This window comes from Rhineura floridana, chromosome 7 (genome assembly GCF_030035675.1).
Source record: "Rhineura floridana isolate rRhiFlo1 chromosome 7, rRhiFlo1.hap2, whole genome shotgun sequence".
Taxonomy (NCBI): Eukaryota; Metazoa; Chordata; class Lepidosauria; order Squamata; family Rhineuridae; genus Rhineura; species Rhineura floridana.
The window spans coordinates 126,914,280-126,940,979 of record NC_084486.1 but is presented as its reverse complement, the minus strand read 5'-3'; the positions used below and the strand labels follow the sequence as shown (position 1 = coordinate 126,940,979).

The 26,700-nt window shown below is 43.3% G+C and overlaps 1 protein-coding gene across 1 annotated transcript in view; it reads right to left on the bottom strand.

Moving 5' to 3' along the window:
- Nucleotides 1–3,733: 3,733 nt before the first annotated feature.
- OTOL1 (otolin 1) overlaps nucleotides 3,734–26,700 on the bottom strand; it is a 58,935-nt gene continuing 35,968 nt past the window's right edge. Inside the window, exons 7-10 of the mRNA XM_061637728.1 lie at nucleotides 10,857–11,231; nucleotides 8,414–8,485; nucleotides 6,358–6,429; nucleotides 3,734–4,632 (exon numbers count right to left, since the gene is read on the bottom strand). Coding sequence (XP_061493712.1) covers nucleotides 3,734–4,632; nucleotides 6,358–6,429; nucleotides 8,414–8,485; nucleotides 10,857–11,231 — 1,418 coding nt within the window. The remainder of the gene's footprint in view (nucleotides 4,633–6,357; nucleotides 6,430–8,413; nucleotides 8,486–10,856; nucleotides 11,232–26,700) is intronic.

The window sequence follows — 26,700 nt, the reverse complement described above, 5'->3', positions numbered from 1 at the left end:
TAGGGAAGCTTACCTGCCCCTCCTCCTTGTGCCCTTTCCATTCCTTCCTTTCCTCTGACTGTCTGGGAGAGAGGAGACATCCCTTTGTCTCTGTTCTCTCCAAGCCATGAGGCTAACTCCCGCACCTGGGTGTTACGCCTCCAACTTAGTTAGTTAGTTAGAACTAGGTATGCCTTTCTATGTACTATGTATTTCTATAAATAAAGTAGCTTTTCTTATTTTACTAAGTCTCCAGTCTCAGTGATGCTGATGCAGGGTAAAAGCCTGCTTTCTTAGGTAAACACATGCACATGCTGGGACACTTGCATTTCAACATCTGCTGATACTCTGCTGCTGTGGTGTTGCTTTAAACAAAATTAAGCACACAAATTACACACAGCGCAACATTAGGCCCTTTACATTTTGGGGAGCAGGGTCCCAGTAGGGTCCCTATGTCTCCAGCATCCTACGAGCCAATCAGCATGAAAGGAGAGTGTGTTCGCCACTGAGAAGGATCTTCTAATGTGCTTCCTTGTCCTTTCCTGCTGATGGAGCCAATCAGAGTGAAAGGAGGTGAGTTCAGCCACTGAGAAAATTCTTCTCAGTTGCTAACACTGTCCCCTTTCATGCTTAGTGCCTCGCAGGGACATCTGTTGTTGTGGGAAAAGGCATTGACAAGGATCTCATTGCCACCTTCTCGGGGGCTGCATCCCAGTGGTGAGCAGGGCCAGAGCTGGCAATGGGCATCCCCCACACACAAGCTCTCACCCACATATATGTACATACTCATACATACACACACTGTATATAGCACATGCATCCCTATATACTGCATACATACTGTACCTACACACCTACATAAACACACACACACCGAGGTAAAATCTTTTCTGCAATCCAGCCAAAGTCACTCATTTTCCTTCCTTCTTCCTTTAGTTTACAACAGCTCTCTCACCTCAACTCCCCACAGGTTAATGACAGTGACAAATGGCAGATTCTATAAGGAAGACACACTGCTGGTGGATGATTACATCAAGCAGATAATTAAGGCAACTGTGGCTGTCGCAGTCTCCACCTGTGCAAAAGGCCTTGGCTCCAGTGTAGTTTCAAGCCACCAGGAGAAGTTGCCTGAAAAACAACTCCCTTACTAGCTGAACATGATGCTCCTGAAGAGAGGGTTAATAACCCAGGGGGAGCCATTTTATTCAGTCCAATGTGTCATCTTAGTCCCTGCTTTGAATAGAAAGAACAGTGCTGCATGCTGGCCCATGGGATATGTTTTGAGAGAAGACTTGGAAAGACCTTAGCCGGGGAATCATAGGGGTGGGTGGGAAAGAGTCAGGGGCGGACTGGTATTTGTTCCCTGTAACCACTGAAAAGAATGCACATATTCTGGACCCATATATTCTGGACACATATTCTGGACCCATATGTATAGATCCAAAGAAGCATACAGCTTGCATTGTATGCAAAACACACAGAGTGAGTCCCTTTTCCCTTCTCCCCCATCCCCATGCAGCACACGTACTCACCCACAAGTGATGCTGAGTATGGGGCACAAGTGATCCTTTCTTTGCATTTCCTCTGCAGCCCTGATGTGCACACTGTCATGCTCCCATCTGCTAACACTCTGCCTTTAGCAAGAAGAGACATGCTTTTACCTTCACACTTCACTATAGCAATGCTGCTATTAGGGATTTTGTCACAAACCTACACACACACACATGTGAATCTTCGTCACTTTAAAAGACCACAGCTCTGGGTTGATCCCCTGTAACCTCTCTCTGTTACTCTGCCTCGTACCACCATAAATACGTGTTTCTAAGTCTCTATAGCGTAGCCAGTGACCAGTCGTGTGTGTGTAAACAGACCATATTTACTAAAGAACAGATTTAAATATATTAATAAACAAGTTCACCCAGTGTTCAAAAGCACATGGTTTCAGTTCTTTTCTTATATTTCTTGTATGTGTAATTATGTTACACAAACTCTTTTGATACTTAAAATACCTGGCTACTCTACCCACACTAATACTGTCTATTCTGTCTCCACCCCTTCTCAGGCTAATCCCAAAATATGGACCCTACACTGTCTAACTGCCCAATTCCTAAACACAGCCCTGTTCAACCGCCACACATACCAATATGAACAGTCAACCCCCAGTCACTCAGCCAATCAGCAACCAGCACTCTCCAACATTCTGCTCACTCACTCCCCCCTCCCAACACTCACCACTTACCATAAACACCCTAATGCAAACCTTTACCATAAACTTTACAATATATTTACATGGAAACATCACACACACACGCAAACACATGGGAAGCCTCTTGCACACTTACTCACTCCACCTGCTCTCTTTTCATCCTCTCGACAATCCTATAGTCAACAATAGAATCATCTGCCATCCAACTTCTCCACGATCCTCACCATCCTCAGTTCACCATCCCCAGAGACTGTAAGTTTTATTGGGGATTCTGAATACCATTTATTTATTTGGTTTAACAAAATAGTTCCTGATTAAAGAGAGAGATTGAGTTGACTGTCTGACAAAGTGTGTTTCAGAACCACGGGCTCAGAACAGGGGGGCAACGTCAACGCAGGATCCTAGGTTCTGTTGTAATGGCAAACCATAGTTAAGACAAATTATGTTTCATAAACCAACAATAAACTATGGCTTCAAATCACAGGGCAGGTTTGGACATTCAAACAAGCTATACTTAAGTTAAATAAGCCATATATTAGTCTTACATGACCAGCGTTGTTCATTAGGCATTGCCAGACTTTGCCATAATATATCTTCTGTGAGGAAAGCAGCTGTTCCCACCTCCCAAACCATACTGAGGACCGGTTCACACATTTGCATTTTTCATATGATTTCTCACCACTTGATTACCCTAATTTTGTCATATTATGCAAAACACTTGCGATCAGTCATCTTACTTTATTATAGAACACTCCAAAGAATGAAATTCACTTAAGTACAAAAGCAATTTGATGAGTGAATACACTTATGTTAATACATTGATTATATGATACAATTTCTACATCAGACTTGTATTGCATTTGACATTGGACTGATAAGCAAACTTTCTTAAATCTATTAATGTGACTGAAAGAAATTAGCACAGGATATTTTTTGCTCTTTAATGCAGGTGCCTCTGGTTAAAATCCTACAATCCTTTTTCTCATTCTGTGATATCAATGCCAACTCCAAAGTGGATCATGGCTGCAGAAGAAGTGCAGAACTTGACCATGTCTGAATTAATCTAAAACTTACATTGATCTCACAGTATAATTTTAATTACCTGAACAACATAGAACTAAAACATGAATTCCTTCTGAAGATTTCATCTAGCACAGCGTTCCACAACCTGGTGCCCTCCAGATGTTGTTGGGCTACATCTCCTATCATCCCTGACCATTAGCTGTGCTGGCTAGGGCTTGTAAGAGTTGTGGTTCAAAATATCTGAAGCGCATCAGATTGGGGAAGGCTGGACCAGACCATTGCCAAAATGCATTTCTATGACATTTTCTTATGTGACAATGAAAATTTACTCTGAAATAGATGCTATGCACTTTAGTGCAATTCCGTTAATGAATATATTTTTATTAGAAAATATAAATATATGGATTGTGGACTATGATATGGATTAAATGGACTATGATATGAATTATGACACATACTTCTTTAAAATGAACAAGAGAGAAAAGAAATATTTCTTGGTAATTCATTGAAATTCATATGCCATACTTATAGTAAGGGGTCAAGTACTTCATCGGGATATAAGAGGAAACCAGAAAATATGCTGTCATCTTCAGCACTAACATAAACCCCATTCCAGTCTCGTGTGACCTCCAGCCAAACCTGATCCCCTGTATTTAATTTCAAAATGGTCAGGAAGGAAGCCTGGTCTATCTCTTGGCCATAGAGGGTTTCCCGAGATCTGACCATCTTCTTGTTTTGGCACACAATGCTGATGCGCGCAGGCCGCCCTCGGATTGTCATGTGATAGGAGAAGACATAAGCACCAGCAATGGTGCAATTAAATTTCCCCGTCAGAGGATTGTAATGTTCCTGGTCATTGTACAGAATCTTGTCAAACTTAATAGGCATGTTGGGGGGTGGGAAAGGCTTGGATAGGCCAACGCTAAAAGCCGATCTTGGGGGGCTTGAGATCTCGCCCTTTGATCCTTTGGGACCTTTTGCACCTTTCTTCCCAGGAGGTCCCCTGATTCCTTTGAGGCCAGGAATTCCCTTTATCCCAGGAGGCCCTGTCATCCCAATTGCTCCTGGATCACCTTTGTCACCTCTAAAACCTTGGTCCCCTTTTTCTCCGTTTGGCCCATCCATGCCATGCACACCTTCCACCCCTATGTCTCCTTTGACACCCTTGTCTCCTTTAGGCCCAGTCTCCCCCATTTCCCCCATTTCCCCCTTATCCCCAGGATCTCCGCAGTAGCCCTTTTCACCCAAGTCCCCCTTCTCTCCTTTTTCTCCATTCTCCCCATCAATGCCTGGCAATCCCAGCTCCCCTTTGTCTCCCTTCTCTCCTCTAGTGCCATTCTCGCACGTTTCGCCCTTGGTGCCCTTTTGCCCCTTGGACCCAGGCAAGCCGTGGTTTCCTTTGTCTCCTTTAAATCCAATTTCACCTAGAAATGGGAAAGACAGAAATACAGGGTCACAAGGCAACACCCACCTCGTTAGGATCATAGGAAGCTGCCTTATACTGAGTCAGAGCATGGGTCCATCTAGCTCGGTGTGGTCTACACTGACTGGCAGTGGCTCTCCAAGGTTTTCAGGCAGGGGACATTCCCAGCTCTACCTGGAGACGCCAGGGATTGAACCCGAGATCTTCTGCATGTAAACCAGATGCTCTCCCACTGAGCTGCGGCCCTTCTGTGACAGCTCCCAAACATTATGGCCTAGTTCATGCATTACCCACATATGGACTGGTTTTCATGCAGCCTCCAGGCCTCCTCCCCTGCTGCTCATTTGACACACTTCTCCCCAATGCACAGCTGATTGGCATGAGGAACAGCTGAGAAGCACTCTCAATGGGAACACTCTGTTCCCATCACTAATTAGCTGCGCAGTGAGGGAGGGGAATGCATGATGGGATTGTGTCCCACTGTCCAGCTTATTCACATGTGGAATAGCTGAGGACCCACACCAATTCTCAGCTGTTCCCAAGAGGAATCAGCTCTAGCCCCCCATACATCTCCAGAACATGATACAAAAGCTTCACAATGACCAGGTTTCCATAGTCCTTCCCTTCACAAAAGAGAATAATGTTCTATGCATGGATTCATTAGGCATGCAACTGAACATGTGAAGCCATAATGTCACATGGGGTGTGGTGGCACCACCAGGAAAAGGTACTTGGTGGCCAAGTAATTGCTTGAGCTACATGTATTTTATTTATTTATTTTATTAGATTTATATCCCACCCTTCCTCCCAGTAGAAGCCCGGGGTAGCATGTAAGAGTTGCATAGCCCAGGCTGATTTAAAAAAAAAATAAAACCATGAAGAGAAGCACAGGAATCCAGAAATGGCAATTTCAAGGATCTCATTCCCATTCCCAACCACTAGGTCTGAATGGCATCAATCCATGTACTGGTGCTTCATTTAAATACCCAGAAGGTGTTCAGAGGTGAGGGTAGCATAGTGGTGACTATTTGTCAGCATGGAGGGACAGAGAACTGCTGACTGAAATGTGATGTTGCGCTCACGTTAGCTTCTGCAGCAGGATGATCAAGGATGCACTATTGTTTGCTGGTGAAACAGCCATTTTTTTCCTTTTCCCTTCCCATAACTTCCCATCCTACCAGTGGCGGCTGGTGCCCACTGTGATTAGTGGGGTGGAAGGCCGGTAGCCTACACAGTGGGTGAAGCCAGACTAAGTTTAGCTTTGTCCCCCCCATCCTATTTGTTGCTGAGTTCTACAAGGCCAACCCTGAGACTGAGAAGAAAGGAGGGAAAGGGAAGAGAAAGCTGACAGCAGTGTGGCCCCTGGTCTGGTTGTAAGTTGGAAGGCAGGGGCTGGTTGAGGATGGATTGGAGTTGGTGGGGCTGTGCTCCACTTGCCCTAATGGACCGCCACTGCATCCTACTCCAGCTCCCATCTGTGCTTTTTCCCATGGATTAGTTTCTCTTCTCACCAGGCCTCGCTCATCCACCCGCCTCCCACCTCACAACTCTACAATTATGCATTATAAGCATTGTATATTCTGTGCTGAGTGGTGGCATGTGACAGCTTGGCATATGGTGACAACCTATCGCCATGGAGGAGGTTGGGTTCAAACAGAGTTTAAAAGTGTTGTACTTTATGGACAGTCCCATCTCCCTGGATCCCGTCAAATTTAACGTGACATACCTTGTTCCCCAGGCCTGCCCGGATTTCCTGGGATACCATTCGATCCTGGGTCGCCATATTCTCCTTTGTCCCCTATGACATTTTTAGAACAGCGTGTTCTGTCACTGGTGTTGTTTATGGCACTGTCACATATTAAATGACGTTCTACATCACATTTCATAACTTTGGCTTAAAACAAGGACGCGTCTTATTGGAAATAAACATTGCAAGTGCCAATAAACATTTTAAGTGGTATTCCATGAATGCAATTGTTTGTCGGATAATTGTGGCCTGTGAAGGAAAAGTTTCCCAATACAGAGATAGTCAAATAAATAGAATAAATTCTTTCGTTGTTAACTCCATGATATGCTGCACATTGACCATTTCTGTATTGCGGATGTTTCTAATAAATTCTTAAAATGGGACCTATAGCAAAATGTTGCAGTGTGGAATGCTCTTGCTCAGGATGCCAGCCATGCACTGTTTCCATTCCATTCCCCCCTCCCTGCTGGCTTCCTACCTTTTTTCTCCACTCTAACAGTCAGACAGCATTCTGTGGCCACTTAGACCCCATTGGATTATTTTTGGACTCCTTCCCTTAGGGTTTTTTGACATTTCTTTTGTACTTATGGAGTTCCCCAAAGGCTGCTTGTGAATGGATGGTCCCATTTTGGCTACAAAAGCATCCACGCTTGGAGAATGAGTTTGCTATTAGGGGGGAGAGAGACTGAATTTATATCCCGCAGTTCCTCCCTAAGGAGCCCAGGGTGGCAAACATAAAACAACTTAACAAAAAAAAGAAGAAATACTAAAAACAGTTTAAACAATATATACAGGATTGGATGTAAAAAGAATAAATGTGTGGCAGTGGGGGTGGAATCAAGCCACAAAGCCTCTGTAAATAAACATAATTGCCACACCCAACCCCCCACCTTCGCATGTAGATCACTCCATCTCTATACCACCTAATGTGCAATGGAAATGTAGCTTTGAGAAGTAATATACCATTTAAGCCCTATTCAGATGACACATCTGTTTTCACTGAACACATGGTGAGAGAGGGGCAGGGTTGCATTTGCAGACCCTACCGTTGAGCAAAGATCTGAACAAAGCCTACGTAAGTAAAGTATGCTTATGCATAACCAGAGATCCTGCCTCTGCCACTCTGGGAATTTTATTGAAGGATAAGGTATAAAAATCCCTAAACGAAACTAAAAGATAATAATTTTGAGGGGTTCCCATCCTGCTTGTGCAGAGAGAACCTATATACATGCAACCTGTGCATAGGCTCAAGGACATAAAAGGAACTCTGCTGGATCAGACCAAAGGCCTATCTAGTCCAGCTTTCACTGTCCCATTGTGGTCAACCAGATGTCTACAGAAAGACCACAAGCAGGGCATGAGGGTGATAACCCTCTCCCGCTGTAATTTCCTAGCAATCAATATTCAAGGGCATATTGCCTCTAAACCTAAAGGTAGCATATAGCTGCCATAAACTTGCCCAACCTTTTTAGAAGTTCTCTACATCAGTGATCATCACCACATCTCATGGCAACATATTCCATAGGTTAACTATGGAAGAAGAAGGCTTCTCTGTGAAGAAGTCTTTCCTTAGGGTTGCCAGGCCCAGCCTCCAAGACGTCTTTTGTATCTTTAAAAGTTGTGCAGGGGGAAGGGAGAATTCCACCTTGTGGTTTTTCCCATTACAGGGTTGCAAGAACACCTGCACTTGGCTGACTTTCTCTTCTCCTAAAGATGCAGGATCAGTCTCAGGCCTTGAACCTGGCAACCCTAGCTGAATCTCTCACCATTTAGCTTCACTGGATGATCCTAGAGTCTATCATTATTATGAGAGGGGGAGAACAACGTCTCTCTATTTCATCCACAGCTTTGACTGAGTTTATGGAGGTCAGGAGCTAGGAGAAGAGGTTCAGTTCTGATGCTTCCCTGACCCCTTCCTCGTGTTTCTTGATAATGTGAAAAGGGCAATGCCACCACCACCCTTGGTGCTATGATGACATTAGTATGAAAAACAAATCCACATTCATTTTGGGACAATCCACTTCAGGGTCCATACCTTTGTCTCCTTTGAATCCTCTCAGGCCTTGTATTCCAGGACTTCCTGGTAGACCCTGAAGGCCTTTTTCTCCTGACTCTCCTTTAGGACCTATTTGGAAAGTGGACATCTGAAAAATCTTCCATGTGGAAGGATTCACTTGTCACAGGATTAAAGAGATTGACTGTATCAAGTGAAGTATGGATTATACATTTCACCAAAAAAGAAACCACAGCAAGTTGAATCAAACAAACTTAAAAGTCCTGTAGCACCTTAAGGGCTAAGAACTTTAATATGGCATCAGGCTTCATTGTGTCTAGTAAGGATGGAAGGATCAGTTTCTCATTCTTTCAACTCGTGAATCTTTTTTAAAAAATCTTTATGAAAATTTATCAGCATTTTAGTGCAAATTTCTCCTGATAAACACATTTTGTATGCAGTTTTGACTGATGTACATATTTTTTGCAAGCAACTCCCTCTAATATAATGCTTTTGTATGTTATTTTATGCACACTTTCCCCTAATATATGCATTTTTGTAAACATTGGTTGGAGAACTGCATCACAAAATGTGGATAAGTGTGAATTTCAAAGGATGGCTGTGTTTCAGTTATATTATTTCTATAAGTGCACGTTTGATGGATTTGCTTTTAAATGCAAATTAAATTGAACTTCTTTCTCATCCCTAATCTCTAGTCCGCAAAAGCTTATTGCATAATACATCTGTTAGCCTTGAAGGTGTCATAAGACTTTTGTTGTTGTTGTTTGCTGCAGCAGACTAACATGCCTATCCCTCTGGAAGCAAGTTATATGACTATACAATTAGAGCATACATTTGCCAACAAGGCATTATTATATTTTCCTTTGCACTGCATGTAGCTTCCACAGATACTTTGCAATTATTATAATTACTAACTGATGTTGTTGTCATCAAACTACCTTTTTTAAAAAATCCCCAAAGAGATGGATAGACGATTAGCCATGGAATAGGCTGCCTTCAAGTCACTTCTGACTTATGGCGACCCTATGAATAGGGTTTTTTACGGTAAGAGGTATTTAGAGGTGGTTTACCATTGCCTTCCTCTGAGGCTGAGGGGTGGTGACTGGCCCAAGGTCACCCCGTGAGCTTCATGGCTGTGTGGGGATTCGAACCCTGGTCTCCCAGGTCATAGTCCAACACCTCAACCACTACACCACACTGGCTCTCACTAGCCATGGAAACTAAATACAAAAGTGCTCAAATTACAGGAGGACCTGAGGAGGGGGCAGCCCCCTTACCTTTTGTGCCAATCACATTAGTTTTAGGGACCAGTTCTAACTCTCCCCTCCTCCCATCCTGGTGGGGCTTTATGGAAAGGCAGGGCCACTACTGTATCTGCAATCCTACCACACACAGCAGAAAGGGGGCAGGCAGATCACTGTGCTGCCCTGGAACTGGTGTAGCTTTCAGATATGGGACAGGCCTCATGCCATCACACGATGGTAGCATGGCTGGCTCAGGTTCCAACAGATCCTGTGCTGCCTCAGCCCTGCCCCCTCTCTTCCCCAGAAAACCCACATTTGGTGAGCACCAGAGGAGTGGCACTGTCATAAGAACATAAGAAGAGCCTGCTGGATCAGGCCAGTGGCCCATCTAGTCCAGCATCCTGTTCTCACAGTGGCCAGCCAGGTGCCTGGGGGAAGCCCGCAAGCAGGGTTTGAGTGCAACAACACTCTCCCCTCCTGAGGCTTCCGGCAACTGGTTTTCAGAAGCATGCTGCCTCTGACTAGGGTGGCAGAGCACAGCCATCATGGCTAGTAGCCATTGATTGCCCTGTCTTCCATGAATTTGTCTAATCTTCTTTTAGAGCCATCCAAGCTGGTGGCCATTACTGAGTCTTGTGGGAGCAAATTCCATAGTTTAACTATGCGCTGAGTAAAGAAGTACTTCCTTTTGTCTCTCCTGAATCTTCCAACAAAATCATTCAGCAGGTGTTTGCCAGCAGGAGACTGATGGAGGCCAGCAGGACTGGGCAGAGGGACAACTCTATCCAATCCACCACCACCTCAAGCCCACCGCAAACAGGATTTGGATTGCTCAGCTAGAATGTTAAAGAGGACATGATTTGGTTAAAAGTGGGGGGTTAGGCTTATGGATATTATTAAGCTGTTCTTTTTCTAAAAAAAAACCCCAATAATTTGAAGTCTGGCTCAGTGGCAGACCTCCTCCAGATGCAAGAGGCCAACAGGAGAAAACTGATGCCCTCATATCCTGCTTACAGAAATTTAAAAATTTCTTAACAGTATATTTTAGACTTACCTTCATCTCTTTTCCCCAGTATTTGACTCAGGATTAAATTTAACTTTTTGCATGATTTCTCCCTCACCCCCAATACTCATTTCAGTCAAGGGATGTGCTCTTCTTGGAGATATGAATGACAAGATGCCATCATAAATCGTTCAGTGGCACGTTTACTTTTCCATACCTGGCAATCCCCGTTCTCCGGGTTCGCCTTTCTCCCCTGGAGTGGTGTCACAGCAATCACAGCAGTTAAAGAAGAAGTCAGATGAGTCAAGGGTAAAGTTTTCAAAAGGAAAGAGTGTGGTAGCTGTTCGGAAGGCAGAGTTTGGAGTGGATAATTCCGTCGTGGTGTCGCCTATTTCAGCTATTTCAGTGAAGAGGCTATCTTCAGTGGGTGGATCATCAGACACATCAAGGTCGTCACTAGCTTCCATGCCTGCCATTTTTATCCTAGTGAACTTTGGTGATGGGGTACTTTTGCCCTCTGTGTTGAGATCTGCTACAGTGACAATGACAGTCAAGACAGCACATCGCCAGTGCACACTCCACATTTTTGCAGCTGTAGGAAAATATAAATGTAGCAGTCAAGTTGTATAGAGTGGTATTCAATGCTAGTCCTACTCACTGAAATTAATGGGCATGACCAACTTAGGTTTATTCATTTCAGTGCGTCTACCCTGAATAGTAACAGCACGGAGGTGCTTTTCCAGGCTCACTCTGCCCTTTTCATTGCTCTCTGCTTGGAAGTTCACCCTCTCGTTTCAGTCTGGCTTGTCAAGATGGAGTTCAGCACTTAATGATATCACATATGGAGAGTGCCCCATAGGCGTGTGGGAGCCTCTGCTCTGGACACAAAGTGCCCCTGGTTGGACCCCAGGCATCTCCAGGCCAAAGGAATCAGGTAACAGGTGATAGCAAAGGCCTTTCTTGTCCTGAGGCCCTGGAGAGCTGTGACCAGGCGGAGCAGACCAGCCTTTCCCAACCTGGTGCCCTCCAGATTTTTTGGACTGCAACTCCCATCAGCCAGCAAACATCCAGAGGGTGCCAGTTTAGGGAAAGGCTGGAGTAGACAGTACCTTTTTTCTTCCCAGTTAATGTCCTTTAGACTGTAAGTCTGCGGGTAGGGAGGGTCTTGTTTGTCATTTTTATTAATATTTTGTAAGCCACTTTGGGAGCCTTTTTGACTGAGTGGAGTAAAGATGGCTTTAAATAAATAAATAATAGTACTAAATTGAATACAACCCATTCCTTTCTGGTAATGATTATGTAGTGATAGGGATGGGTGAATCTGTCCGTTTCATTTTCTCATTTTTCCCATCTTAAATTCAGTTCTCTATATTTATAAATCAGTTTGTGATTTTTTTAAGTCCTCAGTCAGCATTTTAGTGCAATTTTGTTCCAATATACACTTTTCTATGCAGTTTTATCTAATATACCCATTTTTGCAAAGCAATTTTCCCTAATATAACACATTTTTCTATGTTATTTTCACACATATGCATTTAAATGCATATTTTACCCTAGTGCATGCCCTTTTGTACACTTTCCTGGAGAACTGCATTGCAAACTTCAGAGAAGTGTGAATTTCAGATGGCTGTGTTTTGGTTCACATACTGTTTCAGAAAGTGTGAGTTAGGTAGGGTCGCCTTTAAATGTGAACTACAGGGCCGGCCCCAGACATGCCAGGGACCTATATAAACTATATCGGAAGGACAGGGAAGGACGTATTGGTGGCGGAGTCGCTCTATACGTGAAAGAAGGCATTGAATCCAGCAAGCTCGAAACCCCCAAAGAGGCAGACTCCTCCACAGAATCATTGTGGGTGGTGATACCATGCCCCAGGAGGGACTTAATACTGGGAACGATCTATCGTTCCCCTGATCAAAATGCTCAGGGAGACCTGGAGATGAGATATGAAATTGAGGAAGCATCCAAACTAGGAAATGTGGTAGTAATGGGTGACTTCAACTACCCGGACATAGACTGGCTGCATATGTGTCCCAGTCATGACAAAGAAGCAAAGTTTCTAGATATTCTAAATGACTATCCCCTAGATCAGTTGGTCATGGAACCAACCAGAGGGACGGCAACCCTGGACTTAATCCTCAGTGGGGACCGGGACCTGGTGCGAGATGTAAGTGTTGTTGAACCGATTGGGAGCAGTGACCACAGTGCTATTAAATTAAACATACATGTAACTGGCCAATTGCCACGAAAATCCAACACGGTCACATTTGACTTCAAAAGAGGAAACTTCACAAAAATGAGGGGATTGGTAAAAAGAAAGCTGAAAAACAAAGTCCAGAGGGTCACATCACTCGAAAATGCTTGGAAGTTGTTTAAAAACACTATATTAGAAGCTCAACTGGAGTGCATACCGCAGATCAGAAAAGGTACCGCCAGGGCCAAGAAGATGCCAGCATGGTTAACGAGCAAAGTCAAGGAAGCTCTTAGAGGCAAAAAGTCTTCCTTCAAAAAATGGAAGTCTTGTCCAAATGAAGAAAATAAAAAAGAACACAAACTCTGGCAAAAGAAATGCAAGAAGACAATAAGGGATGCTAAAAAAGAATTTGAGGAGCACATTGCTAAGAACATAAAAACCAACAACAAAAAATTCTATAAATACATTCAAAGCAGCAGACCATCTAGGGAGACAATTGGACCCTTGGATGATAAGGGAGTCAAAGGTGTACTAAAGAACGATAAGGAGATTGCAGAGAAGCTAAATGAATTCTTTGCATCTGTCTTCACAGTGGAAGATATAGGGCAGATCCCTGAACCTGAACTAACATTTGCAGGAAGGGATTCTGAGGAACTAAGACAAATAGTGGTAACGAGAGAGGAAGTTCTAAGCTTAATGGACAATATAAAAACTGACAAATCACCGGGCCCGGATGGCATCCACCCGAGAGTTCTCAAAGAACTCAAAGGTGAAATTGCTGATCTGCTAACTAAAATATGTAACTTGTCCCTTGGGTCCTCCTCCGTGCCTGAGGACTGGAAAGTGGCAAATGTAATGCCAATCTTCAAAAAGGGATCCAGAGGGGATCCCGGAAATTACAGGCCAGTTAGCTTAACTTCTGTCCCTGGAAAACTGGTAGAAAGTATTATTAAAGCTAATCTATGTGCTAAAGCACATAGAAGAACAAGCCTTGCTGAAGCAGAGCCAGCATGGCTTCTGCAAGGGAAAGCCCTGTCTCAGTAACCTATTAGAATTCTTTGAGAGTGTCAACAAGCATATAGATAGAGGTGATCCAGTGGACATAGTGTACTTAGACTTTCAAAAAGCGTTTGACAAGGTACCTCACCAAAGGCTTCTGAGGAAGCTTAGCAGTCATGGAATAAGAGGAGAGGTCCTCTTGTGGATAAGGAATTGGTTAAGAAGCAGAAAGCAGAGAGTAGGAATAAACGGACAGTTCTCCCAATGGAGGGCTGTAGAAAGTGGAGTCCCTCAAGGATCGGTATTGGGACCTGTACTTTTCAACTTGTTCATTAATGACCTAGAATTAGGACTGAGCAGTGAAGTGGCCAAGTTTGCTGACAACACTAAATTGTTCAGGGTTGTTAAAACAAAAAGGGATTGCGAAGAGCTCCAAAAAGATCTCTCCAAACTGAGTGAATGGGCGGAAAAATGGCAAATGCAATTCAATATAAACAAGTGTAAAATTATGCATATTGGAGCAAAAAATCTGAATTTCACATATACGCTCATGGGGTCTGAACTGGCGGTGACCGACCAGGAGAGAGACCTCGGGGTTGTAGTGGACAGCACAATGAAAATGTCGACCCAGTGTGCGGCAGCTGTGAAAAAGGCAAATTCCATGCTAGGGATAATTAGGAAAGGTATTGAAAATAAAACAGCCGATATCATAATGCAATTGTATAAATCTATGGTGTGGCCGCATTTGGAATACTGTGTACAGTTCTGGTCGCCTCATCTCAGAAAGGATATTATAGAGTTGAAAAAGGTTCAGAAGAGGGCAACCAGAATGATCAAGGGGATGGAGCGACTCCCTTACGAGGAAAGGTTGCAGCATTTGGGGCTTTTTAGTTTAGAGAAAAGGCGGGTCAGAGGAGACATGATAGAAGTGTATAAAATTATGCATGGCATTGAGAAAGTGGATAGAGAAAAGTTCTTCTCCCTCTCTCATAATACTAGAACTCGTGGACATTCAAAGAAGCTGAATGTTGGAAGATTCAGGACAGACAAAAGGAAGTACTTCTTTATTCAGCGCATAGTTAAACTATGGAATTTGCTCCCACAAGATGCAATAATGGCCACCAGCTTGGATGGCTTTAAAAGAAGATTGGACAAATTCATGGAGGACAGGGCTATCAATGGCTACTAGCCATGATGGCTGTGCTCTGCCACCCTAGTCAGAGGCAGCATGCTTCTGAAAACCAGTTGCCGGAAGCCTCAGGAGGGGAGAGTGTTCTTGCACTCAGGTCCTGCTTGCGGGCTTCCCCCAGGCACCTGGTAGGCCACTGTGAGAACAGGATGCTGGACTAGATGGGCCACTGGCCTGATCCAGCAGGCTCTTCTTATGTTCTTATGTTCTTATGACCTTGGGCACAAGCCTGCCCCAGGCTCTGGCACTCCCCTTCAGTGATTCATGGCAGGATCGCTGCTGTGGATCGCATGGCATGCGCTTTGGAGCCCCCGCCATTCCCTTGCTTCAACCTACTTTTCTCAGCTATTGTGCAGTTGCGTGCACAGCACTGCCCTTAACCAAGATGGCGGCCGAGGTTTCCCTAAGGGTCTGAAGCCCCTGCCGCCATCTTGGCTCATGGCAGGGATGTGCATGTGTGGCATGCATGTGGCCATGGTCCCCACCTGGCTGCCCTTTGGAGCTGGCCCTGGTGAACCAAATGAAATTTCTCCCCATTAATAGCCATGAGTGACTAAAAGAGGGGCTTCTAAGGGAGTTTGTTGCCTTTTCTGAATATGGCTTGCCATACTCTTTCTAGTAATCAAACAATTGCTTGAGTAAAGATATCTGATTAGTAGTTGAGGAATAGCCCACACGGTGAACTATGAATCCTGAAGTTTGAATCTCCCTTCTGCTATGAAATTACTTAGTATTATCACCAGAATCATCAATGAGCTATATACATTTGAGAAGCCTCTACCCCTTTGAGGACCAAAACAGGATGCTTGGCCACCACTAGAACTTGTGTTCTCAGGGTTTCTGCCTTATATTTTGGGGAAATAGCAAGCTAGCATACAGTTACATTGCCTCTAGGTTAACCACCTTGCACCAGAAGACAGCAGGGCCCCACTCCACACTCTTTAAGCACTGTGAATCTATCTTAGCTAATTAAACTTTCCTTTGCCCTTTAAGCCTCCCTATGCACAGCCTTTCTTTATCTCTAATAAAACTGGTCCACACCTAAGTGGCTGTCTGGGGACCGTTAAAATGTTTTTTCCACACTCCGCTCAGTTGCCCTGCTCTTTCCTTCAAGATAAGAAAACTCTTCCAAGAGCTTATTAATTGCATGACTACAAATGGTCAAATATACAGGACTGTTGATTTGAGGAATGATGTCGTTTTCAGCGTTATTTTCATTAAAGGGCCCCAGTTATGTTCTCCATAATAACCACATCCTTTTGTCAGATTGGCCCAATCTCTGTGCTCAGTTGTATCTCCTAGGTAAACTGTCCATGTTTTCCTAAACAAGATGAGCAGAACCATCCAAACTCCCTTTGTAGGGGGGAGCATTTGGAGTGGGCAGAGGTGTCTCTCCACCCAGCTCTACCAGCTAAGTCAGCTTTCCACTGGCCATGGCCAATGGAATGAAGCAAGCTGATGTACCACTTCCCCTTCCATCCCCTGAATGGGTAGGTGGGTGGGCAGGTTCCCTGTTGGTGGCAGCCAGAAAAATGCCCTGAAATGGGACGGAGGCAGAGAGGGGGAGGGCTGATCTGGCCTGGCATCTGTTGGAGCCTGAGCTGGTTTGACTGCCTTGGTGTAACACCATTGCATCCAATCACAACACCAGTCTGAAAAAGAGCACTAATGTGCATATACCAGTACATGAATAAGATAAGAAATCACACAAGAGTTCCTAATTATACAGAGGGTCTTTAGCCACACATTTTCTTCTGAAAAAAGGGGAGGGCAATCATTCCAGAACAGCCAGAACATACGTATAAGTAGCCCAATGTTTTAAACATATTTAATTATCTCTCTTCTTGGTGAACAACTGAGCAGAACACCGCCAGTAAATTTTTCCTTATTTCTAGAGGGCTAGAGCAGCTTTCCCTAAACTGATGCCCTTCAGCTGTTGTGGAACTACAATTTCCATCATCCCCAGCCAGCACTGCCAATAGCCAAGGATTATAGGAGTTGTAGTCTCACAACATCTGAAGGGCACCAGGTTGGGAAAGGATGGGCTACAGTCTTGCCTTTTAATGAAAACTGAGGATTCAGGAAGAGAACCTGGAATATTACTTAGGGGTACAGGCCCCCACTGGCCTCCCTGAGACTATTGCATTGACTAGAGCTGCAACCAATCATGGTTTCCTCATGGGTGTACCTCTGTGATACACATTTTTGCACATATGTGTGTTTCTCAGACTTTCCATTTTTAAATATACACTTGAAATATCTTAAGTGTACACCTATAAAATCTAACATAAAGTGGTCCTCCAGTACACACTCAGCAGGAAGATGTCACCAGTTCCACCTCTCTGACTGTTATACCTGTTTGGTAGGAACACCTGTCTGTTGCGTTCAAAAGGTGTACCCTTAAAAATGAATATCTGAAGAATCCTTTTATGCTATAAGCCTGCTATTTATTTTATATAACATGGCCACTTTTGTATACCAATACCCATTTAATTCAATTCATATATTCACTTCTGAGAAGAAAAGCTACCACATGGTAAATTTACCACCTCAGCATTACACAGAGAAGGAGGAGTAGAGGATATATGGCATTTTCCTCACATGAAAATCACCAAACTTCACACATCAAAGAGAAAGGGGCAGTCTTTCTGGTGATCTTTTTCTCTGAAATCTCACCCATCTGCAATTGTGCAAGTTCCCTCACCAGAAAGATTGCCCTATTCTCTTTGATGTGTGAAGTTTGGTGATTTTCATGTGAGGAAAATTCACTTCAGGTGGTGCATCACATCAGGTCTGCACTATGTGTGACCCCTGTGATGTCCCTGTATGTAGATATTACTGTAAATATGATAAGTGCAGGTTTTGTAGGGTAAATGTGGTAAGTAGAGTGAGTGAGAGGGGGTAGTACATGGGCTAGAATGCTGGAGAATGCTGTATGATGATTGGCTGAGCGTTTGAGTGGCTGAAGGTATAAATGAGAGGATGAGAAAGGGCTCTGTTGAGGCAGTTTGGGAGTTCTGTTGCTGGAGTTTTGGGAGTTGGAGTTGGTTGTGTGTTGGATTGTATTAGGCTGGTTTTGAGGCAGATTATATATGACTAGAAACATAAAGAGTAACACAATATATGAAACCATACGCTTGTTAAATATACCTTAAGTAATCTTGTTATTTCCTGGTGTTTATAAATAAATATTTTCTTGGTTTACCAAAGGCCTGATCCTTGGCTGGGGCTTTCACAGACCAGAGGGGTAGGCAGGGTATTTACCAAGGTGGAGTATCAAATGGTGGTAGCGGTGAAGAGATAGTATATCATCAAGTATCCAGGGCAATCCAGGGCTTTGTGCTTTATTGGCACAAAGATACAGGGGGGTTGTGGCCTGCAAGTGCACCCAGACACAAAGTAACAATAAGCCAAAAAGAGACTAAGGCAAAGTCTTAAAGCAATATTGTGAAATAGTGAGTGGCTGGTGGTGCTTCCTAGCAGTGGGATCTTGCAAGATCTGGGCTAGAGCCAGTGAGAGAACAAATAAAAACCAGGATTCTGACTGGAGGGACCTGACACATGGTGGCAGCAGGAGGGATCCTGACAACCCCCTCAAGCCAAATGTAACATCATCTTGGGAGTATTTGATAGATAGATAGATAGATAGATAGATAGATAGATAGATAGATAGATAGATAGATAGATAGATAGATAGATAGATAGATAGATAGATAGAAATGAGGCAGGTAAATAAATCAAGAAACAACTTGCCAGCAATATATGGCAGATAGCTAAGGACTCCTTAAAACTTCTCCTTTCGCAACATACCTGTAGCTGTTAAGAACCCGGCAGGCCACCTTCTGAGGCTTGTGGCCTATATTTATCTTGGTGGGTCACAAGTTGTGCAGATGGATAGACAAATAAACAGAAAGCCAGAAATGAGCTTTAGCATGAGCCAGTGTAGTGTGGAGGTTAAGGTTGTTGGACTACGACCTGGGAGACCAGGGCTCGAATCCCCACCCATCTGTGAAGCTCACTGGGTGACCTTGGGCCAGTCACTGCCTCTCAGCCTCAGAGGAAGGCAATGGTAAACCACCTCTGAATACCGCTTACCATGAAAAACCCTCTTCATAGGGTCGCCATAAGTCAGAATCGACTTGAAGGCAGTCCATTTCCATTTATGTTGTCAATGATAATCTCCAGGTTGTTCCTACCTGATTCAATTTCTAACCTCATAAACCAGGATGATTTCTCAAAATCTGTGTTCCAGAAATTATGGTTATGGAAAATAACAACCTTACTCTTCTATTTTGTTTTTAGCTTCTCATAGCAGTTTTGATTCAGCTGATCATGCTATTCTCCTGATGCCTGAAATTAATCCATCGTTGCCTGGCCCTTTGGAACTTTCATGCAGTGATGGCTTGCTCTGAGACAGTGGGCATGTTCATATATGTCTTCTCATGTATTCAGTGAACTCAAGAGGGGGGATATTGGACACAATGGCTGACCATGGCCCTGATGCACCCACTGACCACTGCTTGCATGTACAGTGTTAATGGGAAAGAAGCCCTATGTGCATACTGCTATATGTATGGCAAAATCCCCCATCTTTTCTGTAGCCATGGCCAATTAGCATGGAGGACTGCTATGCCAGGCCCACTAAGACTTTCTGTCTGGCCCATGGAACTTTCACCAGGCCGCACACCCTCCCCAACCATACCCCTCACTGGCCCTGCTTGGCACCCTCCTCAAGCGCTGTTGCCTCGCTAGAATGTGCCCTTGAACTCTGATGATGTGTCTTGCTTGCCCTGATGGAGGATAAAGAGAGGTGTGTGTAGGAACTAGGCTGTTATACCAAGGTAAAATTTACATGTGCTGCTCCACCCACTTTTGGTTCCGGCCTTGCCCATCATGTGGCCTCTGGAAGGTTGCCTAGAAAGGAATGTGGCCCTTGTGGGGTGAAAAAGTTCCCCCATCTCTGCCCTATGCATATATATAGCCTAGCCCCCTCTTTCTCACTAGTACTGAAAATGCAGTCACCAAAGGGTATGGCTCATGTCAGGTCCCCTTCATGTGTTCATTGAAAGCATGATGGGGCTCCTATGAACACCCCTAGCTTTTGATACTTCAAATGAAAAGAAACCTCTCCTGTAATGTGTCAGTCTCTATCTGAACGGACTGTCCACAGGTTGCATGAAACCACCTGTTGTCCATCATATGGTTGTAGACTTAGACGAAAGCCACTCCTTGAAAAACGATTATAAAGATGAAGCCTGTGAATCGACCTGCTGGTTTCTTACATAGGCTTCTCAACACGCTTCCTGAACCAATGACTCCATAATAAGTATATTTCTGTGAACTTTTATGAAATCCGAGAATCAGATTTGGTCCAAAGACGACTGTACTTTCCTGATGCATTGAGTAACAAGTGCCTAATTTTGCTTCCATTTATTCCTTCCTATTAAAAGCTTTCAACGTGTGTAATTGTGCTTGACTTGACAGTCATTATGGAATTATCTGTGACGGGTTCACTGAGCTACTGTGAATGTTCTTCGGCCTTACATGCCAGATTTTTTTTAAGTGTTATTAAAATTGGTATTAGTAATGTTGCAGTACACAACATTTCATTGAGCTAGATATTGGTTGGGTTCTTTCTGTCCTCTTGTAAAGAGGCTTCCAGGATTCTGAACCAACAGACTTTTAGCAAAGACTTCCTTAAATATTAAGGAAAGTTGGAGTAGTTAATATTATATCAGATCTACACTGCTGCAAGAATAGGAGCACACTCAGTTTTTTAAAAAAATAAAATGCATGGTTTTCTTGATACATTTCTGATGTGAAATTTCTGCATCTGCAAAACAGCCATAAATCAGTACTACATGGTAATTTGTAAAACATTGCTATATACAGAATGCACAGTCATTAGTTGTTGCCGGGGACCCAAATGTCTAAGGAATCTTCAGGTGACAGGTTTTGGCCTACCATGGGCTACAGTCTATGTATGGAGGGGAAATGGGATCATGCCCATAGTCTCCATAGCCACATTCATTCAACATGCCCAGCAGAAGCAACTTGCTGGGTGGGTGGAAGTACTATGCTAGCTGCCTGGGTAGGTGGGTCACTGTTGCTTACCAGGTGAAAAGGAGGGGAAGGGAAGGTGGTGAGGAAGCAGGCATGGTGCAAATGAACCGGCAGAGCCAATTTGGTGCTCCTGTCGGTGCGTTTGCACCCTGCCAACCTCACCACCCAGCCCTGTTTCCATCCCTGTAAGGAACAGCTATTGACCTGCTGGGAAGCTAGTGCAGCAGTTCCAGGTGAGCTGCTTCTGATGCATGCAGATACAACTGTACAGGCTGTGATGGACACAGGATTACAATCTTAGATACAATTTTGCATGCAGATGAAAAAAGATACATCAGTTCACTTCTGAGACAGTAATTTACTCTACACAGTTTGCACCTCCTTTTTGATAAGAGGGTCTTTTTTTCTGAAATCTTGCCCATCTGCAATTGTCTAAGTTCCCTCACCAGAGATATTGCCCTAGTCTCTTTGGTGTGTGAAGTTTGGTGATTTTCATGTGAGGAAAATTTCCTTCAGGTAGTGCATCACATCAGGTCTGCACAATGTGTGATCCCCTCAAGCCAAATGTAACTTATTACCTTAGGAGTATTTTTTATATTTATATTGAAGGTACAAGCTATAAATGAGGCAGGTAAATAAATCTTTACCATCCCTGTAAGGAACAGCGACTGACCTGCTGAGAAACTAGTATAACAGTTCCAGAAAGTTGCTTCTGACGCACAGTGCCTACGCAGATACAAACTGCACATGCTGTGATGGACACAGCATTACAATCTCTGCACTTGAGATCTATAGGGATGTTCACATGTTACATTTAACCAGTGTACAATCTGTGTTCCTGTGTACACAATAGTTGAGCTGTATACTTGAACAATTACTCACATACAACATATAATGAATCTACCATCTGTCTACCTGTGCAAATAGCAGTTGAGCTGTACAAATCGATACACTATTTCATGCACTATTTCATACAAACACTTGAACATGTGTAGAGACAACTTGTGCCTGTGTTTAATGTAATGTGTGAACAAGCCTTATATGTTTCAATAAGTAGAATGTGCCTAAATGCATTGTTTTGTGGGATGTCTGTGTGTTTTAAATATGTATTTAATATTCCACTTATTCATTTAACCACTTTAGATGTTGTAGAAAGAGAAAAGCAGGATATAAATGTTTGGAACTGAATCACTATATAATGTAGAGGAATGAAACTGAAGGGCAAGTCAGAGAAAGTGAGAGAATTCACCATTTTATCAGGTGGCAGGAGATGGATAGGCCATATTAGAATGGGGCCTTGAAAGAACTGAATTGGGGGGAGAGAGAGAGAGAGAGAGAGAGAGAGAGAGAGAGATGGGCATAGGTATATGTATTTGTGCATTCATTGTGTGAGCATGTGTGAGCACACGCATAAGTATACACATTTGCACATGCTAGCATTGTATAAAAGGACATGTGTATTGTGTGGGCAACATAGGAAGGATAGTGAACAACCTGAACAGTTATCGAGGGTGAAGGTGTCCAAGAATATACCAGTCCTGGGTTTCAGGGTGAATCCACACTTTTTTTCTCTACAAGATAGTTTAGTGAACTAGCACTAAGTGATGTACACAGTGATGGTGAACCTCAAAGTAGCCTGCTGGCTTTTGAAGACCCACCTGTTTACATAGGCATTTTCTTGATCTCTCAACCTGAGCCTTCCGTTGTTATTGTTGTTATGTTTTTATTAGGATTGTTTTATTGCATGTTTTAATGATGGATGATTACATTTTCATGTCTGTTAACCAGTTTTTTATACTGCTTAGAAGTCTGTTTTGGCATTAAGCAGTATTTAAATTCAACAACAACAATTTGGAGGGATTGGACAAATGGAATTATAAGCTATCCTGAGTGAGGCTGGACGCAAATTCTATCTTTTCTAGAACTTAGTCCCATGTCTAATGTGGACCTCCCTACCGCCACATGTTAGCATGAAGCTGTAGAAAAGAACTTCTATGCCATTGGCTACTGGCTATCAATGGGGAATGCAAAGCTAGTAACTCTTCCATTATATTTGTTTTCCAGAAAGTTCTTTCAGGCATTGTCCAGATGTGATTCACTGTCATCATGTGTGCACAGAAGCCCACCGTGCTTACTCCATAAAGCACTTTGTCTCCAATATGGCAAGAGGCCTTTGAGCCAAGGAGCTGATAATAAGACACACATCTCAAGAGCCCCAGCTTCAGAGTCAGCCAAGAGGCAAACAACAGAAATGCTGTTTTCAAGATGCTGGCAACAGTTTGTGGCAAGATGTGAAAGGTTATGTGGTCACTTCCCTTTTCAGGAGAAGCCCTAGTATGTTCTCCTCTAAGCAGCTGAGGACAATCCATCCCATTGTGTGAGCCCCCGTAACTCAAACAATTAGCAAGGTAATGGCCTGTGAGGTTTACTGAAGCAGAACACCATCTTAAATACTCAGGAAGGATATTGGAAAGGCCTGTGACTCTCAAATGCCAGCAAACAGATCAGAAGAGTGGTAATGATAGCAAGGCCAGGGTTTACAAAAAGAGAAAGCCTGGAAGCCCCTGAATAGCTGTTTCATTCATGGAGGCACCACAGAAATATGGAAAATATCTGCAAAGTCAGGTGTGACCCAAGAACATTCCACATTTATAGGAATGTAAATGGTTCTGCAAAGTTGCAATTCAAAAGAGATAGTTGGTTTTAGGATCATCTGCTTTCACACACAGACTCATACACCAGCAGCATCAACAAAGGCTATTTAAATGTTATTATACAAGAAGAATTTTGTATTCTTCCAGTGACTAGGACCCCTGTGTTGTCAGGGTTTTTGATTCTGAGAAGGTTTTTAAGCATGCTTAGAAGCCCTCATCAGGTCTTCTCATTCAATGAAGAAAGGAGGAGGGTGAAACAGGTGGAGCCAGCATCAACAGGGACATTGCAGGTGGGGCCAGTACCTGCACCCCATAACCCCTACTCATGTTGGCTTTTGCCAGTCAGGCATAGCACCTAGAGGCTAGAGCCACTTCATGGTCTGTTATAGCCAATCATCATATAATTGATTGCAACAAGGCTTTTATAAAAAAAAAAAAAGTGGTTAGGAAACCTAGAAATGGTAGTGGAAGAGTTCACTATGGGCTGGATCTGGACTTCGTCATACTTGGACCAGTTTTATTGAAATCAATGAGACTTCAATTAGTCATGACGACTTGAAGTCCCATCGATTTCAGGTTCTCTTCTCTAAGCATGACTAAATCATGATCCAACCGTATGCCTTCTTTTCCTTGTAACAGGACAATGACTTTAAGTTTTTCATGAGTCTGAACCAAGAATGGGGGGGGGATAGTTTTGGTTAGGATTTTAATGTGAACCTACCAAATTTGCACTTCTGAAACATAGCTATCCTGCAAAATTTGCACATCTCCAAATTTTGTGATGCAGTTCTCCAACCAAAGAATGTGTACAAAATGTGCATATTAAGAGAAAGTGTGTATAAAAATGCATATCTTAGTGGAAATAATATATAAAATGCATTATGTTAGGGAAAGTTGCTTTGCAAAAAGTGTGTGTATTAGGAGAAATTTGACTAGAATGTTGAATTTTCATGAGGACTTTTTAAAAAAAGCTAACTGATACAAAAATATGGAGAAATGGAAGACTGGAAAAAATGAGAAACTGAGAGAAACCAAAATTGACAAATTTACCTATCCCTAGTCTGGACCACATGTTGTATTCCTTTGAAATGTCAGCATTTGATTTCTGTACTTTGCGCATTTATTGATACACATTCCTTGCTCTATTCCAAAAGCTAATGGTGATTTACATGTAAGAATCTAGGTTGCTGCTGTTGCTAAGCTGGACCAAAATTAACAGTCCGAGCAGATTCCTTAGCTAAAATCCCTAACCCCTTTTGATAGGTCTTGCAATAAACCTAAATAAATAAACCAGTGATCACATTACCTTTCTCTTTCAGAGTCCTTCTAGGCAGAAGATTTCATGAGTGTCAACGACAAGTGCACTGAATCAGCAGACTAGCAATCAGGCTACCAGGATCAACACAGGTAGCACAGACCAAACTAGAATCTGTTATCCTAACCTTTGGCATTAGTCAGTAGTCTCCCCACCCTGAGGCAAAATTTCTGCCACCACAATAAATGCTGGGAGAAAATGCTGCTTGGATGGAGCACTGGGTTTGGGTGTCCTCTCCACATCGCTATCATGACTTAGAGCATGGCTCTTCCAGTGGCTTTTCATTATTGTGCATAGTATTTCCATGCCAGCTGGCACTGCAGAAGTACTCAGACAATATAGAAGAAACACTGGGTGATATGCATAAACTCTGATGTGGCTCCCATGCAGATGAAGACAGGATGAGATTATGACAGTGGGGGAGGAAGGCAGAAGTGGCTCATAGCCAGTAAAAACAAATCTCCTACGGCAGGGATGGGGAACTTGTGGCCCTTTGGGATTTGGACTACAACTCTCATCATCGCTGAGGATTTTTCATGCTGACTGGGACTGATGGGAGTTAAACTCCAACAACTTTTGGAGGGTCACAGCTTTCCTACCCCTCTCCTAGGTGCTCAGACCAGCAAGCAAGCAAGCCTATCCCAGAAGCATTCTTTGGAGTCAGAAATACCACCAGGTATTTCCACAAGGAAGTTTTCTTGGGTGTTGTGCTGGTTTCCTTGCAGCTCTCATCTTTACCCTGAGTTGTTTGGTGGGACACTGGCTGACACTTCACCTTCTGCCACCCAGTTCACTAAATTCAGACCTACAGCTCAAGTCCTAACAGTAATAACAGTAAGGTGTAAACCAATCTTAACCTTCATAGTTTCTCTTTGTCACTTTCAAGCTTTTATTTCCACTATGGGTAGATTGAACTGGTTCAGTACTGAAATCAGTGCAGTTTGGTAGCAAAATTGGCACTGAAAATGATTTCTCTATAAGCTCTTCACTCTTGCTATTTCTTTAAGTATGTGATTCCTCAGTTCCCACAGTACACTCTTTCTAGTGCGAATGAGGCCATAACACATTGGATGCCCCATGTAGGAATGTATATGTCAATGGCATTACTAATAAGCTTGTGGGGTTCCTATAGGTATCTGGTTAGCCATTGAGGGAACAGAATGCTAGATTAGACAGGCCTTTGATCTGATTGGCTCTTCTTATGTGCTTATGTACATCAGCATTCTGGCCACATTCATGCCATATATTTATTCCACTGTTGTTCTACTTTAAACAGTCATGGCTTCCCCCAAAGAAACCTGGGAAATGTAGTTTGTGAAGGCTGCGGAGAGTTGTTAGGAGATTCCTATTCCTATTCTCCTCACAGTTCCCTGAGTGATTTAACTGTGAGTCTCTTCCTAGAGAACCAGATTTTGGATGAACATCAGGAAAAACTTCCTAACTGTTAAAGCAGTACAACAAGCTGAATTTATCCAATTTACACGTTCCAAAACAATATGAGAACTGAAACACAGCCATCTTCTAAATTCGCGCTTACCCAAATTTTGTGTTGCCAAGCAGTGTTTTGTGTGGATCCAGAATTGGCCTCCACGGTCACTTACGGACCCACCGTTAAAGACCTTATCTTGGAAGACAATCTTACTCAGC